The sequence below is a fragment of the Passer domesticus genome, chromosome 1 (assembly GCF_036417665.1).
Source record: "Passer domesticus isolate bPasDom1 chromosome 1, bPasDom1.hap1, whole genome shotgun sequence".
Classification (NCBI taxonomy): domain Eukaryota; kingdom Metazoa; phylum Chordata; class Aves; order Passeriformes; family Passeridae; genus Passer; species Passer domesticus.
In genome coordinates, this window is record NC_087474.1 from 89,880,538 (window position 1) to 89,903,960 (window position 23,423).

A 23,423-nucleotide genomic window follows, 5' to 3' on the forward strand; every position below is an offset into this window, starting at 1 on the left:
TTCAAGAATTATTTTCTTTGACTTGCATTATGAAGTTGATTTCTCTGATCATGACACTCTTGGCCTTTTATGTGCACAGTACTAACACTGTTTGGCTGAAAGGTACTAAAAGGTGTTATTCTTCTCACTATCCCGGAAATGGAAAAGTCTGCCTGCCTGGATCATCAGACCAGTGAAATTCAGGTTTAGAAAACCATGTAAAAGTTTGGAGACATGTAGGCAGCAAATACCAGTGTTAACAGAGCACTATAGACTTCAGTAAAAGACCAGAGAAGCATAAGGATAAATGGCGTCACACTCAAGAATAAAGATTTTTAGAAGTTTTGCTGCCAAACTCAAGGAGATCAGAGTTGTATCAGAAGTGATTTATTTTAAATAAAATTACTCAGTTGTGTAATTTGCAGAAAGTTGGATAAAGGCCATGTTTTCCATGCTCTTTGAAGTCTTCATGAAAAACATGACTTCAGTGGGAGCAAGACCACAATAATTTCTTTTTTATTACTGTTTTTCTCCATCCCTACCATTTTAAACAAGGTAATACTGTTTGTTCTGTCAGCAGTCTTAATAATGTATTATACTTTAAAAATTACTATTTTGGGATCATTGTGGGGTTTTTGGAAGAACTAAGTGCTGCTGCTCTTGGACTATAAATCTATGGTGGTTAGTTAAAAGGCTAAATGAACATTAACAGGTCCAGTCACTTTGACCTCAATGGAGTTAAAACAAGTAGCAGGGCAAGTTCAGTGGCTTTAAATGAGTTATTATTAGTCAAATCTCAGCAAAACCAGATAAATGTTACATCATTCTGTTTTGTAACTTTCATTCAGAGAACTCTGGCTGACTGGTGACTTCACATATTCTGGTCTGTGGTTTTCTGCTAGCAATCTGTCTCCTGTCCTGGCACTCCAGTCTCTGCATTTCTTCTATTTTGACCTAAAGGAGTCTGTTCTGATTATTTTTGACTTTACCATGCCTATGGAGTCAGCCTGGCAAACTCAGGGTGAATCAGATCCTGAGTGTGTGTGCACGTGTCCACAGTTGTTCGTGCCTTGGAGCTTGTGCTCACCAAGGCAAGAATAAAGCTGGAACTTAAGAGAGTCCAGGTACTGCTCCTGTTTTGATTGGATGTAATTTCTGAGTTGAACTAGAAGACACGTGTCAGGACCTGGAAGTTTTCCAGCCCTGGATGTGAATCAGGAGCAGGCATAGCATTGAGATGTACATTGAGCTTCTGCTCTGCAGTGTGTGTTTGCAGGTGTCTGTCTCTTTGGGATACATTTCTGTGGGCTGGTTCTGGGGTCTTAAGCAGTGGCAGCTGGGACATGCTCAAGGAGCTATTGATTTTTTATTTGTTCTGATTTTTCCTCCCTAAAAATCTCTACATTTATTTTATTTTGATTTTATTCTCCCCAGTATTGTGATTTGGAAAGCATATAAACAAAATGCAGATTTATAAGAAGGCTATTTCTCTTTCTTTAATGTTTCTTATGCCTAGATTCTGCTCAATAATTGCCATCTTTCTATGTGCATTCTTTAGTCAAGCAAATAAGATAGATTTAATGAGATCTTTTTCCTTATGCAAGGACCTCTTCAGCATGAAGAGAGAAAGATAAGTAGTAATATTTGCTAACATAAATCATAAGGAGAAATGTTAGTATTTGTAGAAGGAACACAAAGTAATGGATTGCAGTTGCAACCATTCATCCTTGATTGATTCCTGAAAGTAAGATATTTTTGCATAATGCAGGCATGTTTTGGAGGTAGGGAACAGGAAGGAGAATGTTTTTATCCTTCTATTCTTACTCTTGTGTTCCTCTTATTTTCTCAGTTTTGATACATTTTCAGTTTTGACAAGATTTTCTTTCTTGCCAGTTATCAACAAAAGCAAAGAATATGTTCAGTAGCATTTTAATTAGTGACTGAAGTTTACTTATATTTGTTTAGTTCTCCTGTGCATAGATGGTGAGAACACTGAAGTCTGGAAAAGCCCCATCTACCTGGTGTCCTTAACACCTTTATTTTAGCCTCACTGACATCATCCAGAGTAATTTGGAGCAGCTTCCTTAACTCAGGTTTGATGTTGTTGAGTTAGGGATGGGAAGAAATTACTATAGTCTTTAGAAGGTGAATCAGAAGGATTTAATGAAAAATAGTGTGTGTTTTATAATGTGACTCACTAAGGTGAGACTTGATTGGTCTTAAAAACTTGTCACACTATTGGTGAACTGTAGCGTAGTCTTAGTACACTTTGGAGAACTATAGTTCTATAAACAAAGAGAGAAAATACTGTTTTAATTCTTTTCTCTAAGTTTTCCACAGCTTCTTAGGAAAACCTTAGGATAGCTATGTCTCTGTTTGGAGGACATGTGATTATTACACAGATTATTGTCAACTTTGTGGAGTAAAAGCCAAGGCTGGCTGGTGAAATGATGCGGAGCTGGCATGTTGTCATCCCACTCAGTGTCCTTTTTTGTCTTGTGAGGTGAGCAGGGGTTGTCATTAGGTGTTGTGTGAAGATCCTGAGTGCCTGGGCAAGCCCCAGCTGTCTGGGTGAGGTGAGGTTCTGCTGTGGCACACTGCCTGAACAGTGCCATGCAGCTGCAGCAGAAGTGGGAAGCCTCGGCGTGCAGACGAGCCACGGTGTCTAGACGTGCTGTGATTGTTTCTTTGCTCACTTCTTTGTGGAGCCAAATATCTTTTCAGGTGTAGCAGACAGATGTGAGCACAGTGCCTGCACCCGTGTAACAGCAAAGGTGGGAACTGCGTGTGTGCTCTCCGTGGAGCCCCTGCCAGATTCAATCACACTGCTTGCTCGTACCAGTGACTTTTGTACCGGATCCTCTCAGCAGCAGGAACCAGAACTCCCCCATGTCCTGCTCTAAATCTTGTGATGATGTCTTGAAACCTTCCACTGGTATACACCTCTGTCTATTTTTATTCATTTGCAGAAGTCCCCTTGCTGCCCCATTCTTTTAAATCAGTGGGCTTCTGGGAAATAAAATGTATCATGGCTGAATTCCCCTCTTGTCTACCTGTGTTTGTCATTGAGAGTAGGTACAAACAGCTGTTTGGGAAGTGAGTTTGTCTGTTGCTTTTCCTGACCATTTCCATAGAAGTTTTTCTGTTAGACTGAAATTGATCATCCATTCCAGAAGTCATTTTGAAAGGAAAGAGTGGGAGACAGAGGCATGAAGCAAAGCCACTCTAGACTTTTTACTTTAGCAACAGATGCTAAACCAAAGCAAAAGTAAACTAAAACATGACTGCATACCTTCCAGTAAAATAATTGATGGGGTTTTTTTTGTTTTTTTTTTTTTTTTTTTTTCAGTTAGACTTCTAATTTCAGTGGCTTTATTTACAGTTTCTGTAAGACTGGTTTGGTGTGGGCTGTGTAGACTGAGTTAGCCTAATTTTAGCTTAAATAAGTGAATACTCAGGGTGGTTTCTGGTGTTATCCTACCCACAGCATGTACTGTATTGTGCTTGACTAGAGTGCTGCCACAGTCATAGGAGCAGCAGAGTTGCCATATGAAGAAGTGTAAGGCAAGCAAGACGTGAATCTGTAGAAATCTAACTTTTACATATAAGTTTTTGTTTGTGTGCATGTTTTCCCTGAATCAATAAGATGGGTTCATACCCTGCTTTCCAATTTTGTTTAGGTAATTGTTAAGATTAGAATAAAAGTAACCTTGCTCAAGTTTTTATTTTGATTGAATAAAATTTGGTATGTTTATGTAGGAATACGAATCATAAAGTGAGCAGGTTTAGGTACTTATAGAAAGCACTAGTAGTGTTAGGCTTGTTTAGGAAAATTGAGGTATACAGCCTTCTTTGTAATGTTTCAAAGTCTAATAATTCAGCTGCTCATTCTGGTGTAGTGAGTGCATACATAAATCACTAGCACACTGCATCTTGGAGATGGGTTGCTTGTAGTTGTCTGTAAAACTTACTGCATGGTAACAGCTATAATTAATTACTTGACAGAATGAATGTCTCAGAGTAGTTTGTCATCAGCATGCACTGGTGACGGGTAGTTTGAGTGCTGAGGTGTTTGAGTATTCTCTGGTACATAGTAGTATAAAAAGCAGCATTTGGTCCTCTTCCAAGTTTTAAATTTGTCCTTGCCTTTCTGAAAAGTGGGAGGCAAAGAAAAGGTGATGCAATGTCTTGTTGAAAATATAAGCTTCTCCTACCACCTTGGACTATGAAATTGACTTTCTATCCTTTAGCTTTACTTGATCCCTGTGCCTTGGAGAGCACCATCTAAATCTGCTTTTGGCAAATTCTACAGCAGAGTTTGACATAACTGAATTTCATGGAGGGGGGTGTATATGTGCACATATGATATAAATTATATAAATTATCAATTTAGGAGAAAATATTTAAATTATAATCTGAAGTACTTCATGATAGGGAGAAGGGGATTCTTGAGAAATTTTGATGTGGTAAACATAAATCTCAATCTTTGATGGCCAGCCTGGAGAGTTCTTCTTGTTCGTGTGATGTTTCCAAACATTTGTATGGTTATGCATTTGGCAGACTTCCTGAGACTTTAGGTCAGGAAAGCATTGGAAAAAAATCACAAACACTTCCAGTCATCTAGTACAGTCATTTCATATAGTGAGTAAACAGAGTGGAACAATGGCTCCTTTTTTGCCTCACATCTCTGTTTAGGTTCAAGGGTGAGCTGTTGATTGCTGGTGTATTTGTTCTGTTCTGTAGACATTTTCAATGTAGGAAATGAATGCTTTAATTGGACAGAGTACTACTGTTTTTTCTTGTGAAGTGCCTTTTTCTTGAGGTGTTGAGAGCAGGAAACTGCTATGTGATTCCTGTCTTGCTGTTTCAAATAGAGATAGCACTTGATTGATTAGCAGTACTCTCTTTGATTCAATAATTTAAAAAAGCAAGATAATTTTTTGAATATTTGTCTTGTATTTGTCATTCCTACAAGATGGGTTAATGTCTTGAAATGTGCGTAATGATGCATCACTTGCTTGAAAATGCCTTTTGTATTGTTTTGAGATATTAGAGAATAACTACATTTTTCTTTTGAACTTTATGTTTTATGGAAAGGTGGAAGAATACTGAAGTTTTACCCACCTGAATTTTGTTATGGATTTTACTCAGGCATCAAGGCAAAATTTTATAGTGAGGATTTTTCACAAATTCATGTCTCATGGATTTTGATAATTCTGCAGCAAGTATTCCTTTTCTGATTCTCATCCCAAGCTGCCAGGTGTTTTAAAAAATGATTTTTTTCTCCTATCTCTTTCTATTTGGTTCTTGTTCACATTGTGTAGTTAAAGTGCCTTATATTTCTAATTTATTGACTTGAGAGACATGTTTTATGTCTGCAATAAATGTCTGAGAATTGCTGATGAGCTGCCTTCTCAATACCTATTATCTCTCTTCTGTGTTTCCTTAACTCCTAGGAGCCTCCAAGGTAGACCCAGGACCCCACTTTGGCTCTGCACAAACACTGAAAAGAGGCAGTACATGATTACAGAGGGATGGTGACTAAAAGGTGGGTAAGAGACTGTATTTTGTTCAGTGAGTAGATGATAATGTCATGGAGAGATGATGTCTGGAAAAAAGACTTGTGATGTGACTTTGTAGACCATTACAGTTGTTCTGCCTTTCTCTTTTCCCTAAGCTAAGGAAATTCAACAAATGGAAATGGGAGGAGTGAAAGAAAAGAACCTGCAATTCTCCTCTCTTACCTCTCTTGAATTAAGCTTAACCTCAAAAAGGGAAACTATGTAAAAATGGGGATGTTTGTTTAAAGTGACACTGAAAGAGTTATGTGTTTGTAGATGACTATTTCAAGATATTGTTTTGGAGGCTCCACACTTAGTCTAAAAATGTCTTGGGAAAAGGAAGCCTGTATAGCTAAATGACCAGGTAGAGGAGACTATTAAAGTAAGAGGATATCTTAAAAAAAGCTGTGTCTGTGTTTAAAGAAGGAAATAAAACCAAAACATTTCGCTATCAGGCTAAACAGAAAGTTAATGAATGCTTTTTTCAACCACACCAAGAGCAGGAGGCCAGCTGGAGAATCTGTGTGGCCTGTGTATGACTCTATGGCAGGAATGATCCAAGATAAAGCCATGGCAGAAAACTGAGTAATCCTCGTGTGTATGCGCTTACCACTGAAAAGTGTGGGGTGGTTCCTGTTTTAGAAACCTTCTTATGGGTGTTTTAGGAGATTGCCTTTCTGGAGCAAATTTAATGTTCTCAATTTAGCAGGTCCAGATGTAGTTTAGCCAGTTGTTTTAGGAAGAATGAAATGGTAGACTGAAATAGAACAGCTACTGACTGTGGCATGCAGCCCCTTCCTTTTAAGTGTCTCGCCAGTTGAGTACTTGAAGATGTCTGATTTCATACCATATTTCAGAAAGCATTCATGTGGACACAGGGAGTCTAAAAACCAGGGGGTCTCCTGTTTAAACTGAGTGGATTAATTACAAAATTAGATTAGTATCTCTGTTTTCGAAAGAACATTGAGTATTACAGTGGAGATACTGAGAAAGGATTGATTTCTTTGAATAAATCCTGATTAAGAGGATGTTTAAGACCTGGTGAACTGGTTAATACCAGCCTTCAGCTACTTGAAGGATGTTTACAAAGATCATGGAGCCAGTGTTCCTAGTTGTGGCAAACCAGTAGCAGAAGGTTAACATACACGGGTTGCAAATTGAAATGTTCTGATAGGACATTGTAGGTAAATTTTTTCTGTAGGAGTGTAGTGCAGAACTGAATAAAACATGGATTTGTGGTGCGGGTGGCACCTCTCCCAGTGGAACTTTCAAGTCTGAGTTTTACAGTGCTATGGCTGACCTGATCTTCTGTGGCTTTTAATGGCTAGCCAGACTGTCTGACTTATAAGAGATCTTATGTAGCCAGAGTTTTTGTGATTTGTAGTCAAATCACAAAAATGGTCTGTGGTCTTTGAAGCAGACAACTGGTATGCAGGTGAAAGACATCATTGGATGTATTGTTCTACTTAAATGATGAAAATTTATTTCATATTCAAAGTTTTCTTGAAGTGTTTTTTAAAGGAACTAAACAAGCACAAGTTAAGGAGGAGGACTGTGTTATTAACTTATTAACTGTGTTAATAATTGTTTAAATGGTAAGGAAAAAATTTCAGGAAAAAGTGTGTTGGAAATCACCAATGGGTTCCCGTAGGTAGCTCCGTGAGTTCCCAGGGGTATTTTCATATTTGTAAGTGACGTGGGACAAGAGTGTGATGACCAGGTTTGTTTCTGAAACTAAGTTTTACAGGACAAAAGAAGGTAAACAAAAAGGGGACAGACTGAAACAAATGCAAAAGAAATGTTTGGCCATTATGAAAACACAAAGACCAAATGGGCATTAAAATCATGGAAGAAATTCAGGATCAGTTATGTTAAAGTATTTTGAGTTAGCTTGAGGTCTTGGGACTATAAGCAGCAATTTATTAAAAAAAACCAACTCTATATTTTAATAGCAATTCGGAAGCAGATTTATATCAGGAATTACTCTGAAAGGGGAAAAATTGAAATATTAGACCACTGTCTAAATCTGTGAAGTGTTTGTGTCTTAAAGATGGTGTCCTGGTATCCTATCTCAGAACAAGTGGAGTAGAACAGGAAAAGTTTCAGAGAAATGCAACCAAAATGAAGAAGGGCAGCAAAATGCAGAAGACATCCATGGAGCAGCATCCATACAAGAACAAATAACTAGATGAGGGTTTCCAGACTGGAAAAGAGAGAATGGCCAGGTGCTAATGCTAGGTGTTTATAAAATTATAGGAGCTGTGAGGTGTGTGGATGGGAAATGAATACTCAGTGCCACCTAATTTTGTATTAGAAGAGAGATGAGGTGAAACAGGCAGGGAACAGTTTTAAAGCTAGGAAAATAAGTGTTTTCTTTTGGGTTGGGTTTTGTTTTGTTTTTGCATAGTGTGTCAGTTCTGAAATTCTTTGCCACATCATGTTGTGTGTGCTGCATGGGTGTAAAGAGCTTCTGAACAAATATGGAAAAGCAGGTGGAAGAAGATAAAAGAGGCGTTGATAAACAAAGGTACTACCCCTGGGTAAGAAAGTTACTGAGCTGTAAATTATAGAAAGCATGGAGTGTTTTGGGGAGAGTGGAAGAGAATTTTTGTGTGTGGCTGTTCTAAACATCTGCTCTTAGCTTCTTCTAAAGACAGAGTAGTAGGTCAGGCTGGATGTTTTGTGTGAGTTGGTTTTGACATTTCAGTTGGGCTAAAGAGCCAGCCTGATCCACTGCGGTGGTTCTTCAATGCTATTTCATAAACAGTAAGGTTGCAGGGTGCAGTCCCAGAAGAGAAGTCTGTTGCTAACACTATTTTAAAAAATGCTAAGCTGTTATGTAATTTGAGGTCTCCCACAGAGCTTGGAGCCTTTTCCCTCATTTTAAGAGAAATGCTTTTAATCTTATTTTGGCACTTGATAAATTACAATTAAATTTGTTTTAATATGTTCAAGCTGTTTCTTTGAGAGTTCAATTCTTAGTCCAAAAATCTCAGTTTTCTGTTTACCCTGTTCCCTGTACAGTCTGTAGTGCCTGTCAGGGAACAAGGAATTACCAGAACACCTTTTCTCAATCTGTGAGTTCCAGTGACACCCATTTTGGTGTAGAGACTTCAAGGGAAGAGATAAGCAAGATGAAATAGCAAAGCCTAAAGGAAGTAGAAAGAGAATGAGAAAACACTGATAAATTTGGCAATACTTTTGTGCTTGCAAATTAGCTTGAGAAGCAGGGTGTTGGAGTTATATTATCATCAAAGGGGAAAGGCTAAAAGTGACAGCATTTCATAATGACAGCAGTTTAAATGGCTGGAACAGATAAGGTTACTGGGAGGAAGATGGTCATGGGAGAAAATTAGATGAAAGTAGGAAATTGATCTTAAGGAATTGAATGAAAATATGTAAACAGAGCTGAAGAGCTACTGAATAAAGTTCTGAAGAATTAACAGAATTTTAGGACCTTAGAGAGGAGCAGATACTGGGAATGAAAGCAACAGTGTGCCTGGATTTTCCATCAGTGCATGTGAGATGGATGGATCTATGAAAGTATTAAAGAGTATTCTAACTTCCTGTACCAGTATGTGTGCTTCCTCTGGGAAGTTTTCCAAGGGGACTTGAAATCAAAATTTCCAAAGGGGAAAATAGTTTTTTTTCATTAGGTCAGAGAGGTTAGTTGCTCTCAGCAAAAATAAATTTTGTTAAAACAGTAGCAAAAATTAATCTAAAGAAGGAGAAATGGAGAATTTCTCAGTAGCATGGCCAAGACTTGCAAAGACAGAAATTATATGAAAATTTCAAATAGTAATGTACAGTCCTGAGGAAAGAGTATTTTTCTTGGGAAGAGGGGATACAAAGGTGTGGGTTTAGATATGGATGGATGGGAATTGCAGAATAAGAGCAGTTAAAAGGGGGAAAAGAAGAATTATATAACATAAATCATTACCAATTTAAAGCAATGCTTAGGTCAGCCATTTCTCCACCCACCTAATTCTTTGACCTCATCCATTTATGAAGAAAAGTTCTTTTTCTTGGGCTTCTGGCTCTTCTGGTGTCTGCCTCGTGGCACTGTGTGTGTAGTGTTGAGAATTTCCCTTTGTGCAGGACCTGTGGAATTTTAACAAATGAAATGTAACAATGAAAAGCTCGTTAGTAGTAGTTGTTCTTTGTTACAAGAAACCTGCATTGCTTCAAAGCAGCAACGGCAATTTCAGAGTAGAAGGAGCTTCGTTCTTTATTAGGAGCTTTGTGCCTGGTGTGTAACATCACTGCAGATCACTGAGCTGCAAACAGATTTGTACTGAAGTGATGAATTGGGCTGTGCTTGAATCTGCATATGAGGTGAAGAAGGATCAGGGAGGGATGGATGAGGTCACTGTGCCTAATGGAAAACTCTTTGTTTCTTGCTGCAGAGAATGAGACTCTTCCCATTAAAGCCAGTTAAATCTCTGAGATTAATGGCATCTAGAAGCAGGGTTTTAACACCTGGTAGGAAACTAAATGGTCTTTGATTTATAATTTTAATCTCTCTGTTTTTTTCTTATGTTTAAAATTCTAGTTAGGGATAAGGTTCAGCTCCCCCCCACTGGCACAACTGCCCTCCTTCAGGTCACACTCCTTGCAATAGAGATGCTACCTTTAATTATTCCAGATATCTCTCATTTGTCTAAAGTCTCATGGGATGCTTTCTCTTGTCATGATGATTGAAAATGTCATAAGAATTTGTAGAAAAGGACACTGTTTTTAGACCTTTTGAGCTGATTCTGTTGATCCAAGTTTGGTGGATTTATATATATATATTTTTTTCACATGACAGAGATTTTTATACTCGCAGTGTATGCATTAAAATATGTATAATCTGTTTGCTCTGGAAGCCCTTTTGGCAACACTGCTGAAGCAGTTTGAATTATTTTTCACTCGGATTCAGATTGTATCTGTATAAAATGTGGTGAAATCCAGTGCTGGAAAACATGCAAGATTGACAGCCCTGGAAATTGAAATCCCTGTTAATCCATGTACTAGGCTAGCACAGCCTAGCTGGAGCAGACTCTCTATCTTGGCAGCATGGTTCATGGTTAACCTGATGAGATGACCTCTCTTTCAGTTATTTATTGTTTATAGACCACTGAAGGTTTGCAAAGATTTTTCACAGTAAAAGCAACGTGTTTCAATTTCTGTTTTCAACATCTTTCTACATGATGTGTTTATTACAGTATAAATACAGGTTAGTGTCTTTTAAAAAAGCAGAGCTATGAACTCTGCCCTGAATTTCTTCTGTAAAAGAGGCGTTTGTGTACGGCTGTATTATTAGTTGTAGAAATTGGTAGGGCTGTAGTGAAAGAAACAGAATGCATCACGGTGACATTAGCAATTTAGGATTTCTGCTAGATTGCTCTGCAACTGTCCCATCAGCATTATGGTGAAAGCGGCATGTAACAGGAGAAAGAGCCACATATGGCAGGATGGGGGGAATTTGTTCCTGTATCCAAAGTGTGCACCTCGGAGAGTGTCCCATCCTCTCTCTGGGGGGAAGCATGCAGGGGTAGAGCGTAGCAGCTAGATCATGCTAAGAAGTTTGGTATTACTCTTTGGTAAGTTGAGTGTCATTCTCATGTTAAATGTCTGTCTTCTCAAGTTACACATTTCCTAACACTGCCAGAAATTGCCAACTTTTACTTGGCCAGATGCATACAATATATGCAAGTTTCCTTGTTTGGTTTTGGTGTGGGGTTTTTTGTGTGTCCAGTCCCTTTTCTTTTTGACCTTCTCTAAACCAAATCCTGCATTTTATTATTGCATAAAGTACCCAGTGGAAAGGCATTTCATCCTCACCATTTTCCCTGTGGGCTCTTTATTTTGAATTCCAACAGTAGATTCCGTAAACCCTTTTCATACCTGTGATACTTGTGTCTATTAGCACCACTGCTGTATAAAGTGACACTTTTCTGCTCTGTCTTTTTGACACCACACCCGCAGCCAATGGGAAGGTTTTACTTTTAAACTATTTTATTATACTTATGTTTTACCTTGTGTCATTAGTAGACACCATTTCCAAGAATTCCTTTTTGTTTGTTTGGTTTGGTTTTTTTTTTGTTTTGATATTCCTTCTAGAGCTTTGATCTTGGACTGTTGTCCTGGAAGTAGATTTAACAACGTCTTTTTGTAGTAATATGAAAATGACGCCAATGCAGAGACTTAGTAAATAAAGGAGAAAGACTATAACTGCAAAAGGCTAACAGTAGAAGAGAAGGGATGGAGATTGCGAGATTTTAATATTGTAAGAGCATTTTTACTACCACTGTCAGGTGAAGAAAAGAAATAAAAGAAAATGCAGGAAAGGAAAGGTAGGGTTTTAGATTTTATTGGTGTTTACATGAATACCCTCTTCTGCTGATGACAGCATGTTTTGGTTACCTTAGAAAGGAAAGGAACTGAGGTCTACAGAGACTAGGAGGATGAGGGTGGATGGATGTAGAGGAGCACAAAAAATGGGTACAAGCCCTACTGTATGCATGTTGGGGGTGTGTATATATAATATATAATTTTGGTAGTCTTGGGCAGCGCTAAGGATCTTGGAGACTGCATGTAATCCAGCCTTGGTATAAAATGAAAGGATGGTTAGGAAGTTTCACTTTAAGTAGCTGTGGGGGTTCTAGAAAAATTGGATACAAACTAACCAGCCCAAGAAAGCTGAATCTACATCTTTACTGTTAATAAAATGTAAGTAAAGATGCAATCTACGCCTTTACTGTTAGTAAAATCTATGCAAAGATGCAATCATCCTATGTGTTTCTATTTAGGGGCTGAAGGTGACCTTGACACATTTGGTCTCTGAAGTGTAGATTCCTCAAAAGGAGCAGTCACAGACATGTTCCAGTGTATGCAGTCTGTGCATACATACTGTATGCTTATAAGATTCCAAAGTGATAAATGAAAAATGATGGCTACAAAGCTACCAAAGTGATTTTGTATATGATGGAGACATCAGTGACACTTCATGTAATTTAGGCTGACTGATGAAAGCTGTCAGCCATTGAGAAACCATTGGGATAGATGTCACTAAAGAAATTGAATTTTCACAACATTGTTAGTTTGTTTTTGTGGGTTTTTTTTACAGAATAGATTTTTTTCCTGAAAGCTTGTAAATGGAAATCATTAAAAAGAGCATCATCATTAGGAATTAGATAAACCATGGAAATCAAAGTAATCTAAATAAAATAAGAGGATTTTTCAGGCTGGAAAAAAATAGAGTGTATTTATTTTATTATTTTCGAGACACAAATACACAGAGCAGGACAGTGTATGCTCTGAAGAAAACCCACAAGAGGCTTTCCTTTATTGAAGCAAATATGTCAAGAGCCATTCATTCCTCATTTAACTTTAGGCTATTTGACATCTACTTATTTGTTGTTTCACATTGAGAGCATTACACCAGATAGTATATGATTTCTGTTGTGTCAAGTTTTACTGCTTTTAAACAGATTTTAAAATAGAACTTAAATTTTTAATCATTGTGCTGAAGGAAGAAAATAAAGTTATGATTCATTCTCTTTAGAATAACTATTTCTTTCTCTCTTTTTTTTCCTTTTTTTTGTTTTGTTTTGGTATTGTGATATATTCTAGGATCTAGTAAAAATAAGCAAATTTGTATTGACAAGGTTCAGGCATGTGCAGGGATGTTCCTCATATGTGTAAAACCTCTGTATGTGAATACATGGAGTCTTGAGTATAAGCATTGTAGTAATAAAAAATTTTGCCTTTTGATTTTGCAAACTCCGATGATTTGGATATTTTAGCTATAGAATGGTCTTTGAAAATCTTTGTGCCTTCCATTGTTTTTAATTTTACATGGTGTATTTCAGCAAAGGGTTTATTAACTTTGTATTTCACAGAAACTTTAAAATATCTATATCTTACTTCAGGATTTAGTGAGTAACTAAAATTGTGGATGAACTTTCAGAAAGATCTAACAGAAACAATTTTTTTTCCTTCTGGCTTCTTATTCCAGGATTCTGATAGCTTTTTCTGATAACTATGTTTCTGATTAACAACTTCAGAAGACAGAACTGATGCAGAGGGGAGCTGTCTGATTTGTCTGTTGCAGTTCTAACTGAATCAGAGATCTATATGCAAGATCTGATATGGAAGAGTGTCATTTGGATTGGTGGAATGCCCTTTGCTTATAGTCAAGGAAGTTAATCATCGGATTAGAGCAAACAGTGCTTTTATGTGTGTGTTAAATCTTTGCAAGTGTGTGCTAAAAATCTTGTTGATGTATAAATTACATAAATCATCATCTTTGCAGTGATAGTGTTAAAGGGCAACACAGTGAAGTAGCAGCCCACTTGCCCCTTATGCAATCTGCTGTGGTGGGAGGTATCTCTGCCTATGGGATGCCATGAGCAGGGTTGGACCTAGATGATCTTTAAGATCACTTTTAACCAAAACCATTCTTTCATTATCTGATACTAATTGTATATTACCTGTACTAATTTGCGTAGTCAGTGCAGGCTGAACTGTTGGATGGTTCAGGCCACCTATCCCATTGGATACTCTATTGCTTATCCAAGAACTGGTGGAAGAATCCAGAAGCCTGGTGAGATGCCTGTGTGTTTTGAATGCTTACCTTGACAGCAAAGCTACACTTAAATGAATAGGTGGGGAACAGGAGTGTTCTGTAGCAGAGATGTGGGATGGGAGCTCTGAGCTGCCTTACCTCTCCTTGTCCTTCATATCAGTCTGCTCAACCTTGCTTCACTTAAGCTGTTGCTGTGAAAGCAGAATATATTGATTATTGATGGAGAGAAACAGATCAAAAGCTGGTAACTAGATGGGAGGTGAGAGGAGCTGGGAGTCTGAAGTGCATTTGCAGATGGGGCCATGGGACTGAGTGGATTTGCTGTAAAAGTTGTGCTCTCCTCCACTGTATTTTGGTTGTCTTAGTTGTGACCACCCTGCATTTACTGAGAAGTGTGTTTAATACCCTGTGCTGCATTTAATACCCAGTATTAAAACTGTATTTAAAACTGTACCAAAGAATTTCAGGACTAAACCCACTGCAAGATGAAGTTGCCTTTATTAGCTAACTGAAGCAGGCTGTCACAATAGTCATTTCATGACACTTTGGAGCTCTTCCAGCAGTTCTTTATGGTAGTAACTGCTTTAATATAATCTTTATTTTGGAAGTTTGCCTAGTATTAATGTGCAGAATACCCACTAATAGTTCTGTTTTAACAGTAAAATGTTGTCCTTTAGATTGCTGATTCACGTTTAAAAGGTATTATATTCAGTTTCTATGAAAGCTAAATACTGTCAAGTACTTTTATACAGTGATACACTAAATGACAGAGAACTGTTCTAAGTTGAATATAATTTAAAAAACTCCCACAGCTATTTGAAATTGCTGTATCACTGTCTTCCTTCTGGTTTCTCTTTACATCCATGTACAAATTTTGGCACGTTTTTTAGTACAGTTTACAAATATTAAAAAGTATGTCCAGATGGCTACAGCAATAATCTGTGATGTGATGATCTTTTTTAATTATTCATCACATGTGACTCCAGTCTCTGTGTTGCCTTTTCCCAATTTACATAGAATGCAACAGATGAGCTTGCATTACTTTCTTATTGCCTCTTTATTACCTGCTTCAATTAACTTTGCCTTTGCTTGAAACTACTTTTATACGTCTTCCAGATTTGACCTTCTCCCAGTCCTGAACTTTTGCTTTTAGTTCAATCAAGACATGTTTCTAAATGGTTTTTTTGGGGGGGTTTTAAAGCTTTTTGGACAGCTTTCAAAACACCAGCTTTTGTAATTAAAAGTATTTTATATATAATGAACTTTCAGCACATTGTTAATGCAAATTAAGTCACAGCTTTGCTTGTAGTTGTGACCCTCGTCCCACATAGATTCTTAATTCTCGTTGGTGAAATTTCAAAATTCACTTTCTCTGTGACTGAAAAGCTTGCAGTATGAGACTCAGACCTTAGCAGAAAGTGGAAACATGGCTGTGCTTGGTCTTAGGGGCATCCAGCCCAGCATCTGGTCTTAGTCAGGAGCAGACAGCACATGGCTCAAGGAAGAGAGTAAGACCACAGCAAGCAGCTAGTGGGATTTTTCCAGAACATTGTTTCAGTCTCAGGAAGTTCCTGAATTTCACACTGAAAAATGGGAGTTTCTAGATATTTTATAGCTATCAATGGATTGATTTTCTGAAGGTCTTCCTGACCCCATTTTGAAACTCTAATTTTTTAAAATGAACAGGCCCCCATTGTACAGGCTCTGTTCTGAACTCCTATTACTCTCAGCACTTGAAACTATATTTCTACTAGAGAACAGCTTGTGTTCTATGTTGTTGATGGTGTTGACAGTCTGTTGGGCCCCAAGAAAATGTGTTTGGTTTGCCAGTAATAGTACCAACTGGAAAAGGAGCAGGCAAGTGTTGTGTAGATCAAAAAGAGAAGATGAAATGCAAGGCTATATGCATTGATCCCTTATTTGCTACAGTTTTTCCTTCTGCATTTCCTTTTCCTGCCCTAGCTGACACTTTTGGCCTTTCCGGGATCATTTTCTTTAACTTCATGCCTTTCCCTTGTTGAACCTCATCTGTTTCTTCTTTCACTTTTCAGACTTTTATTTGCAAAAAACATTACCATTTCATTTTTTCTATTACTTAGTAAAAAAAAAAACTTTTCTGGCTTTGTAGTTTCTCTGAGGTGGAGAATCCTTCCTTTTATTGCCTCGTTTCTGATGGCCAGTCTAAGGATCGGAGTTCAGTGGATGTTCCAAGCACTGCATGGGGAAAGGCTCTCTCAGTGACTGGAACAAGGCACTAGATATAAGTGGAAGGAAACTTTAAGTAGGAATCTGTGTCCTGGGAGGATATCAAAAAGGCTGAGGAGCTAAGAAAAAAAAAGGTATTTCAAAAAAAGTGCTGAGATTTTATAGGAACTTGTGCCTAGCCTGTGCTGATTTGGCTTTATTCTTAATAAACTGCCTGTAGTTCTCATCTGCATGATCCTGCTGGGTTGGCCTGTGCTTGCTTGGGGAGCTGAGGTCCAGTGGCTCTACACCCCACTGATGGGGGAGAGGAGCCCACAGTGTGATAATTGAGTTCCAAGGTGTTGCTACGAACTCCTGGCCTCACTCAGGCCACTGCTCTTGAAGCAGTGCTTCCTTTGCTGAAATCACAAATATCAGCTCTGTGAGAAGTGCTGGGGAAATAGCTTTGATGACAGATTCTTGTTTTATGACTTGTCACCCTTACCTACAGATATTAGCTGTCTTTTGGCAGATTGTCACTATGAATTCAAGGACTGATTTTTGACTGTGCTAGTCAATGACAGCTGATGGCTGTCTGCCTCTTGCAGAACTTAAAATTCGTGCCACTGCAGAAATGAATGACAGTATTAAAAAAAAGTTGAAGGAACTCAGTAATCATTTTTTTAATTGAAGCTGACTCTCACTTTATGCAAATACAAATTAGAATATGCCACTCTGCTGCATAGTAAACAGTCTGCATTTCTGGGTCCAGTGATGAGACTTGATGGTGTACGGCTGGATTTTTTCACTGAAGAAGATCTGTAGCTTCCAGTCTCATCACAGTGTTTAGTGAGGTGAGCTTTGAGCTATTGCTCTAACCTAATTGTGTATCTGACTGATATGCAAATTGTTTTTTTAAAGGTATACTGAGTAAGGAATGTAATTCAAAGAAATTATTCTGTAAAGAGGTATATGTTTGGGTGTTTGTGCATTTGATGGGAAACAGGATGTGCTACCGCTTGGGGGTTTTTTGTGTTTTGTTGGGTTTTTGTTTGTTTGTTTTTGTTGTTGTTTTTTTGGTTTTTTATTTGTTTGGGGTTTTTTTTGTTTTGTTTTGTTTTGTTTTTATTTTTTGAAAGAGCCCTCTTGATTTCTGCTTCTGGCCTCCATCCCTTTTTCCTTCTGAGCTCCAGGGCTTGTCACTACTGGTGACTTGAGACCATAAACATTGCCTTAGAATTTAGCTAAATTTTTTGGTAGGTGTGGTGACAGAGTCTTTTTTATGTATTCTTTTCTGTAACAATCTTCCTCTCAAATGTTTTGCATTAGTTGAGGAGTTCGGCTTTAACAAGTCAAGAAGAATTACAGAAAGAGACACTGAGCTACATTGCAGGGCTATTCATGGTGCTCTCTTTCCTGATTTGTCTACATGATACTAGTGATACACAAGAGTGGGGCCTTTTTTTTGGTGATGAGGAAACAATAGTTCTCCCCATTTTCTTGTCACTTGCAGCAGCAAGCAAATGCTCTTTTCTTTTAATAATTTTTAAAAGGTACCACTAGCAATACAGTAGACAAACTAGGTATATTTCATAAAATTGTCATGACCAAAGATGAAATAATTACTACTATTTTAAAGTGTGTACAGTAGCAATATGGAAAAACATCTTCCTTTGTACTCATAAATCTGTTGTAATGAACCCATAGAATATGCAGTTTGTTTTATTAGTTAAATACTTTTTTCCTCAGGCTTGTGCTAGTTCAAAAAGGTAGTCTGGAGTAGTTACTTCACATGAGCAATTTTTTTTTTTCAAATCTTTACTCTTTTGCAAAGATGTGGAGCAAAGTGTGCAGGGCAAGTGGAATGAGTCTCCTGCAACAAATTACATGAGCAGCATCTGCAAGAGTAAACACTGGTGTGCATGTAAAGAGACCTGAGACCTGCCTGACCCCAGAACCAGTCCTGAAACTGGCACCTTTTAAACATGTCAAACCCTGCTGTTTGTATGCTTAGATTGACATAGGCTCACTTCATCTTTTGCTAAAAGTGTAGTTTAAATCTCTCACTTATAGAATCAGCAAAGATAATTATTTGAAAGCATCTTTGCTTTGGCACAGCTGTAGCTAATGTGGCAGCTTTTGCATACAGTAGCTTATTTTGAACAAAGGAAAATGTAGTTTATAATTCAGAGGTAAATTGTACTTCTAACACAGTGTACTGTAAGTGATCTAGAAATATTGACATCCTGATTATTTGACTTCATCTATGACTTCAGTGCCTGGAGGGAATAGTCTTTAAATGAATCTGCTTGGACCTAGCAGTAGCAGTTACCTGCCTTGCATGCTTAGCTGTGCACACTTTTTCTCTTTAGCAAGAGGTGTCTTTTTTGGTCCAGCTGAAACAGAAAATCTTGAATTACTGGGCTTTTTCTTTTTCAGTTACTGTTGTTGGAGAAACCAAAGCCTACATTTGTAAAATATAATACCTTTGCCTAATGGGCCTCATTCATCTTCATATTTCTCCTAGGCAAGCTGGGTCAAAACAAAGGGAATGAGGGATAGAGTAAGTGCCCAAGACCCTTTACATACAGGACTAAAATAATATATTGAAATAAATGGCATCTTATAGTGCTGCTTATTCTGCTTTCTTTTTAATTTGGCATCTCCAGATTGTTTTACAAACTTGTAAAATGCAATTTGTTGAAAGTCTGAATAAAGGTCTCTGATAGAAAAGTTATGCAAATAACAGGTCAGTGTGCAAATATTTAGCAATGGTTGAAAAGCTGGTCACTGTCACTATTTGGATATACGTTTTGAAGAGTTTTGACCTTACCATTATTGTCATTGTTGAGAGAGATTTACATATGGAAATTATACAGAAGTCAAGGAAACCGGCTGAATCTTTTCATGTTTAGGGTTCTCTTGGCTTTGTCTTGCCATATTGCTTCAGGCTAGTGATCCCTTCTTGGCACGAAAGCTGCACTTTCAGGAAGGAGAGGGGTTGATTTCAGGAGAGATTACTTTGCTTCAAGCCTTCTGTCTTGTTGCAGTGTCTCAGGTCTGTGTAGCCTGCTTCCACAGGCTCACACTTACAGCTGCTGTCTCGGGCAGCGATGGAACCGGTGCAGTGGTTCTTGCTCAAGGATGTACAGAAGGGAGTAATCTAGCCTGTACAACTTCTGTGGAAAAAGATTCGGTTTTGAAGTCTTTTCTAAGGTGTCTGTTCATTGCTTCATGCTGTGGGTATATGTTGAAGGTGTGTGTTTCTTTGGATGGGGTTTAATTGTATTTTTTGTGGGGGTTGGGGTTGTATGGGTTTTTTGGCTCTTGGGGGAAGAGTTTTGGTTGGTTGGTTTTCCTTTTTTTGTTTGTGGATCTTTAAAAAATGCATTTTTTTTTTTTTTTTTACTCTAGCAGTGTTTTAGGTGCAGTCTCCAGACCCCTTTCTCCTTCCATGCATACACTAGTGTAGTGAAATGGGTAGAAAAGTAAAAAACTTGTGATGGTGTTTCTATCTACTACCTTGATTTACTGTTCCTCTGTCACTTTAGGGCCTCTGAAGATTCTCATCTGAGTTGTTGCAAGTAAGCTTCTCTTCACAGTTCCTTACAATAATGTATTTAAATTAATACATCAAAAATCATTAATGAACTTAAATTATAAACAGCTAGAGGTTGAGGTAGAGAGAAGTTTAGGCAGTTATTGTTTTTTTCTGAGATATATGGTCAGAAGTGTATTCACACCTTTCTTTTTTCTTCCTCCTTTCTCCTTGTTGGATATTCTGAGAGAGTGTTCCCTGCCTCAGTTTTTGCCATGTATGATATGTGCAGTGAGAGAAAGAGTTCAGCTAGCAAGGGAAAAAGTCCTTGGCCCCAAAATTCTTCTACAGCATGACTATAACATGCAAACAACTGTGTCAGAGACCACCTATGGCATGTAAGAAGTCTGTCATGAAAGAGGATGCTGTTTGGATTTAGAGGCCAAGGAAAGGTGGTGTTGTGAAGGAATCTTTGTTTCTGCTACTGATTTTTGTTCACAGAGGACAGGTGGGAAAAGTCCTCTTGATACCTGCAGGGTACAAGGCATCAGTCTTGTTAATTTACATCTCAGTCTTTACTAATACCACTGTTAGTCCCATTAAATTAAGTATCCTTTCCGTAATGGAAGCCAAGCCATCCATACCTACATGTGTATTTAATATTTGGATGAAGGGTGGTGGTCCTTTTCTTTCTTTCTGGAGAAACAGGATTATCTTTTTGCTGTGTTTGCTGAGTAGAGCTGTTTTTTTTTGAAACTTGGCTGGGATGTGGAAGCCTGGTTACATAAAGACCATGGACTTCATTTACAGCCAGAGAGATAAAGAAGGCTGTGATTTCAGTACAAATGTTTAATTTTCTAATTTTCTTCTTGTTTGATTCTTTTCTATTATATTCACACATTTATGAGTATTTCTGAGACTTTCAAAATGAAAAAAAAAGTTTTAGGGTTTTTTTTGTTTTTTTAACAAGGAAGTACCATATCTTGAGATGTTTGCTGCTGTACTGTGTGCAAGAAAAACATTTTTTGAGACCTTCATGAAGGTATCAGACCTTCATTTTGCTTCCTAAATGCACAAACATAATCTTACTGAAATATGAATTAGAAGTAGCTATTAGTAGTGTATTTGTATGATATTTAAGTTAGGAATAGGAACACTACAACCCACATTAACTACTTAAATTTGTGAAAGAATAGTGCATCATACCTATAAATATCAGTTTTACAGAAAATAAAACATTGGAACAAGTGCTTTATGCACTACATACATTAGTATCCAGATAATGGAATTGATACCTGCAGGGTACAAGGCATCAGTCTTGTATGGTAATACAAGATACTGCCTGTTGTGAGCCACAGGCAATTTGTAGGGCCAGATTCTTGTTGGTAAATATCCTCACAAGACACTACTTAGGAAGGTAAGGATATGAATCTAACTGCCTCAAAGCTTCTCCTCCTTTTTTTTTTTCAGTAACTTAAGAAAATTTAGCAAAGCAGCTAAAATTGACCACAAAATTTACTGCTCAGATGTATTATGCCTTTGATCTATTTATTTTAGTTTAAATGAATGAGGATTAGAAGTGTCCATGTCTAGGCTGGAAGACTACTAAAGGCAGCAAAATAAGGTGGCAAGAGAAGAGCAGTTAGTCTTATGAAGTCTGGTGCTAGTAATCTTAGGGACCAGTGTTTACTATCCATTCTTCCTTCTGAATGTAGCTTTTAGAGCACACTGCTGTCATTGTGGAGTGTCTTTTTCCTTAACAGCCCTTTGTTTTATGCATTTAGGATGTTTATTTTACGCAAATAGAAAGTTTCCACCTTATTAAACAGCATACTACAATTCAGTGAGATCAAACATATTAGAACTCAAAATTGCTGATTTTCTTTTCCTGAATGTCTCCATTAATTAGCAGAGTGACATTTCTGCCTTTATGGAGCTGTCTTAAATCTCTACTCTTCCTCCATGAAAGGCAGTGATGTCTCATTTCTGCGTGTTGTCAGCATGCAAGCCTGTGTGACTCACTAAAGCTGCTAGTGGTGAAGGTTTATTTTGGGTTGTATTATTGAGTTGTAACTGCTTGGCACATTTTTAGTGAGGAAACTAAAGGAACTGGGTTGGATCTAAAATTATATTAACACTATACATATTCTATTACTTATATAAGGGTCTGGTTATTGGATGTTTCAAAAAATCACGGATTTTAACTTCAACTTTTTTCTGATTCAGAATGAAAACTATTGCATTGTTGATTGGTATCTATATTTTACTAGGAAGGGGTCTTCATCATTTGAGTCTGCAATTCACAGCCTTGTTGTCAGTCAGGAAATGGATGGGCACTAAGCCAGTGGCCAGTGACTCTCACTTCTGTAAAGCAAAAGTGTGTGTCAGAGCATTGAGGTGAATCTTGTCCTACCCCTTTCTGTGCTGTTCCATACAAACTCTACAGACAGGCAAAAAATACATACTCTAGGACTATTCTCTCAAAGTAGTCATTCACATGAGGGACCAAGTCCTCTTCTACCTTGTACTTGCAAGAAGTCAAAGCACTCCTTGGTCTCTCAGGAAAGCAAGGCAAGAAGCAGTGGATCCCAGTGAACAGGGAAGATGCATTTAAATATGTTTGCTCTATTTAAGAGGATAAAATAAAAAAAAAGTGCTGTAGAATATTCTTTTCCCTGCATGTTACAAAATAGAGAGGGAGTAATGAATATCAGTTTTTTAATCCTGCTGGGTGATCAATTTTTCTAAATTGGTTAACTGATGATAGGTTTCTGAAGTAATTAGAGGAGCAGCTGACAGCATACTTTAGAGTAGTCAGATGCTACACAAAAAGGAAGCAATGTTATTTTGTTTTACACTTCAAGAATTGTCTATTTTTTTCCCTGTGGTTTGTTCTCGTTCTTAAATAAATTTCTTTGAATTCTCCAGGTGCTTTTCCCACATGAGTGCAAGAAGAGTAGACAGTTAAAAGAAGTGACTGCTGTGGAGGACAGCATGACCACCATGAAGGGAAGCTGCTTCCTCACACTGCTTTTGGCAGGACTTGGGGTGTTAGGAATATTGGAGTCAACAACAACAACAGAAGATACCCACTGTCACAGAGCTGAGCACCCAATTATTGCATACAAAGGTAAGATAAAAATGCCAAAAATCTTTTCCAGAAGTAGGCTAAGTATTGTGTAATCACTTCATGGAAACCTCTGCTTTTAATGTAGAATGGCATGGGAAAAGAGGTGCATTCATTGTGTTATATAAAAATTTGGGCTGTATTCTATGCAGATGAAATACAACTAGGCTTTCAAATTTTGTTTAGTATTTGTAGCTGAATGTATCACTTAAAGGTGAGTGACTCATTTTCCTTTGTGATTAAAACCAGCCTGTACTGTTGCATGGAGTTACTCCTTTCCAAGCACACAAGTCCACATGTATGCACTTAATTTCATGAAGTTGCTGTTGTCCCCTTCCTTCACCCCAAGCAGGCCTCTCTGGGTGGCAGCCCCCCCTGCTTATCATCTGGTTCTCTGAATTTGGTGCTATCTACAAACTTCTGTAGAAATTCTATTGGCTGTGTTCTATTGCCTCCCCTTCT

At 37.8% G+C, this 23,423-nt stretch overlaps 1 protein-coding gene across 4 annotated transcripts in view; it reads left to right on the forward strand.

Moving 5' to 3' along the window:
* The window catches only part of SEMA5A (semaphorin 5A), a 315,396-nt gene that overhangs the window by 76,345 nt on the left and 215,628 nt on the right, over nt 1–23,423 (forward strand). For all 4 annotated transcript variants that reach the window (XM_064428870.1, XM_064428877.1, XM_064428886.1 and 1 more), the window contains 2 exons: nt 5,436–5,527; nt 22,763–22,964. In XM_064428870.1, the coding sequence (XP_064284940.1) occupies nt 22,829–22,964 (136 nt within the window). In that variant the 5' untranslated portion in view covers nt 5,436–5,527; nt 22,763–22,828. The remainder of the gene's footprint in view (nt 1–5,435; nt 5,528–22,762; nt 22,965–23,423) is intronic.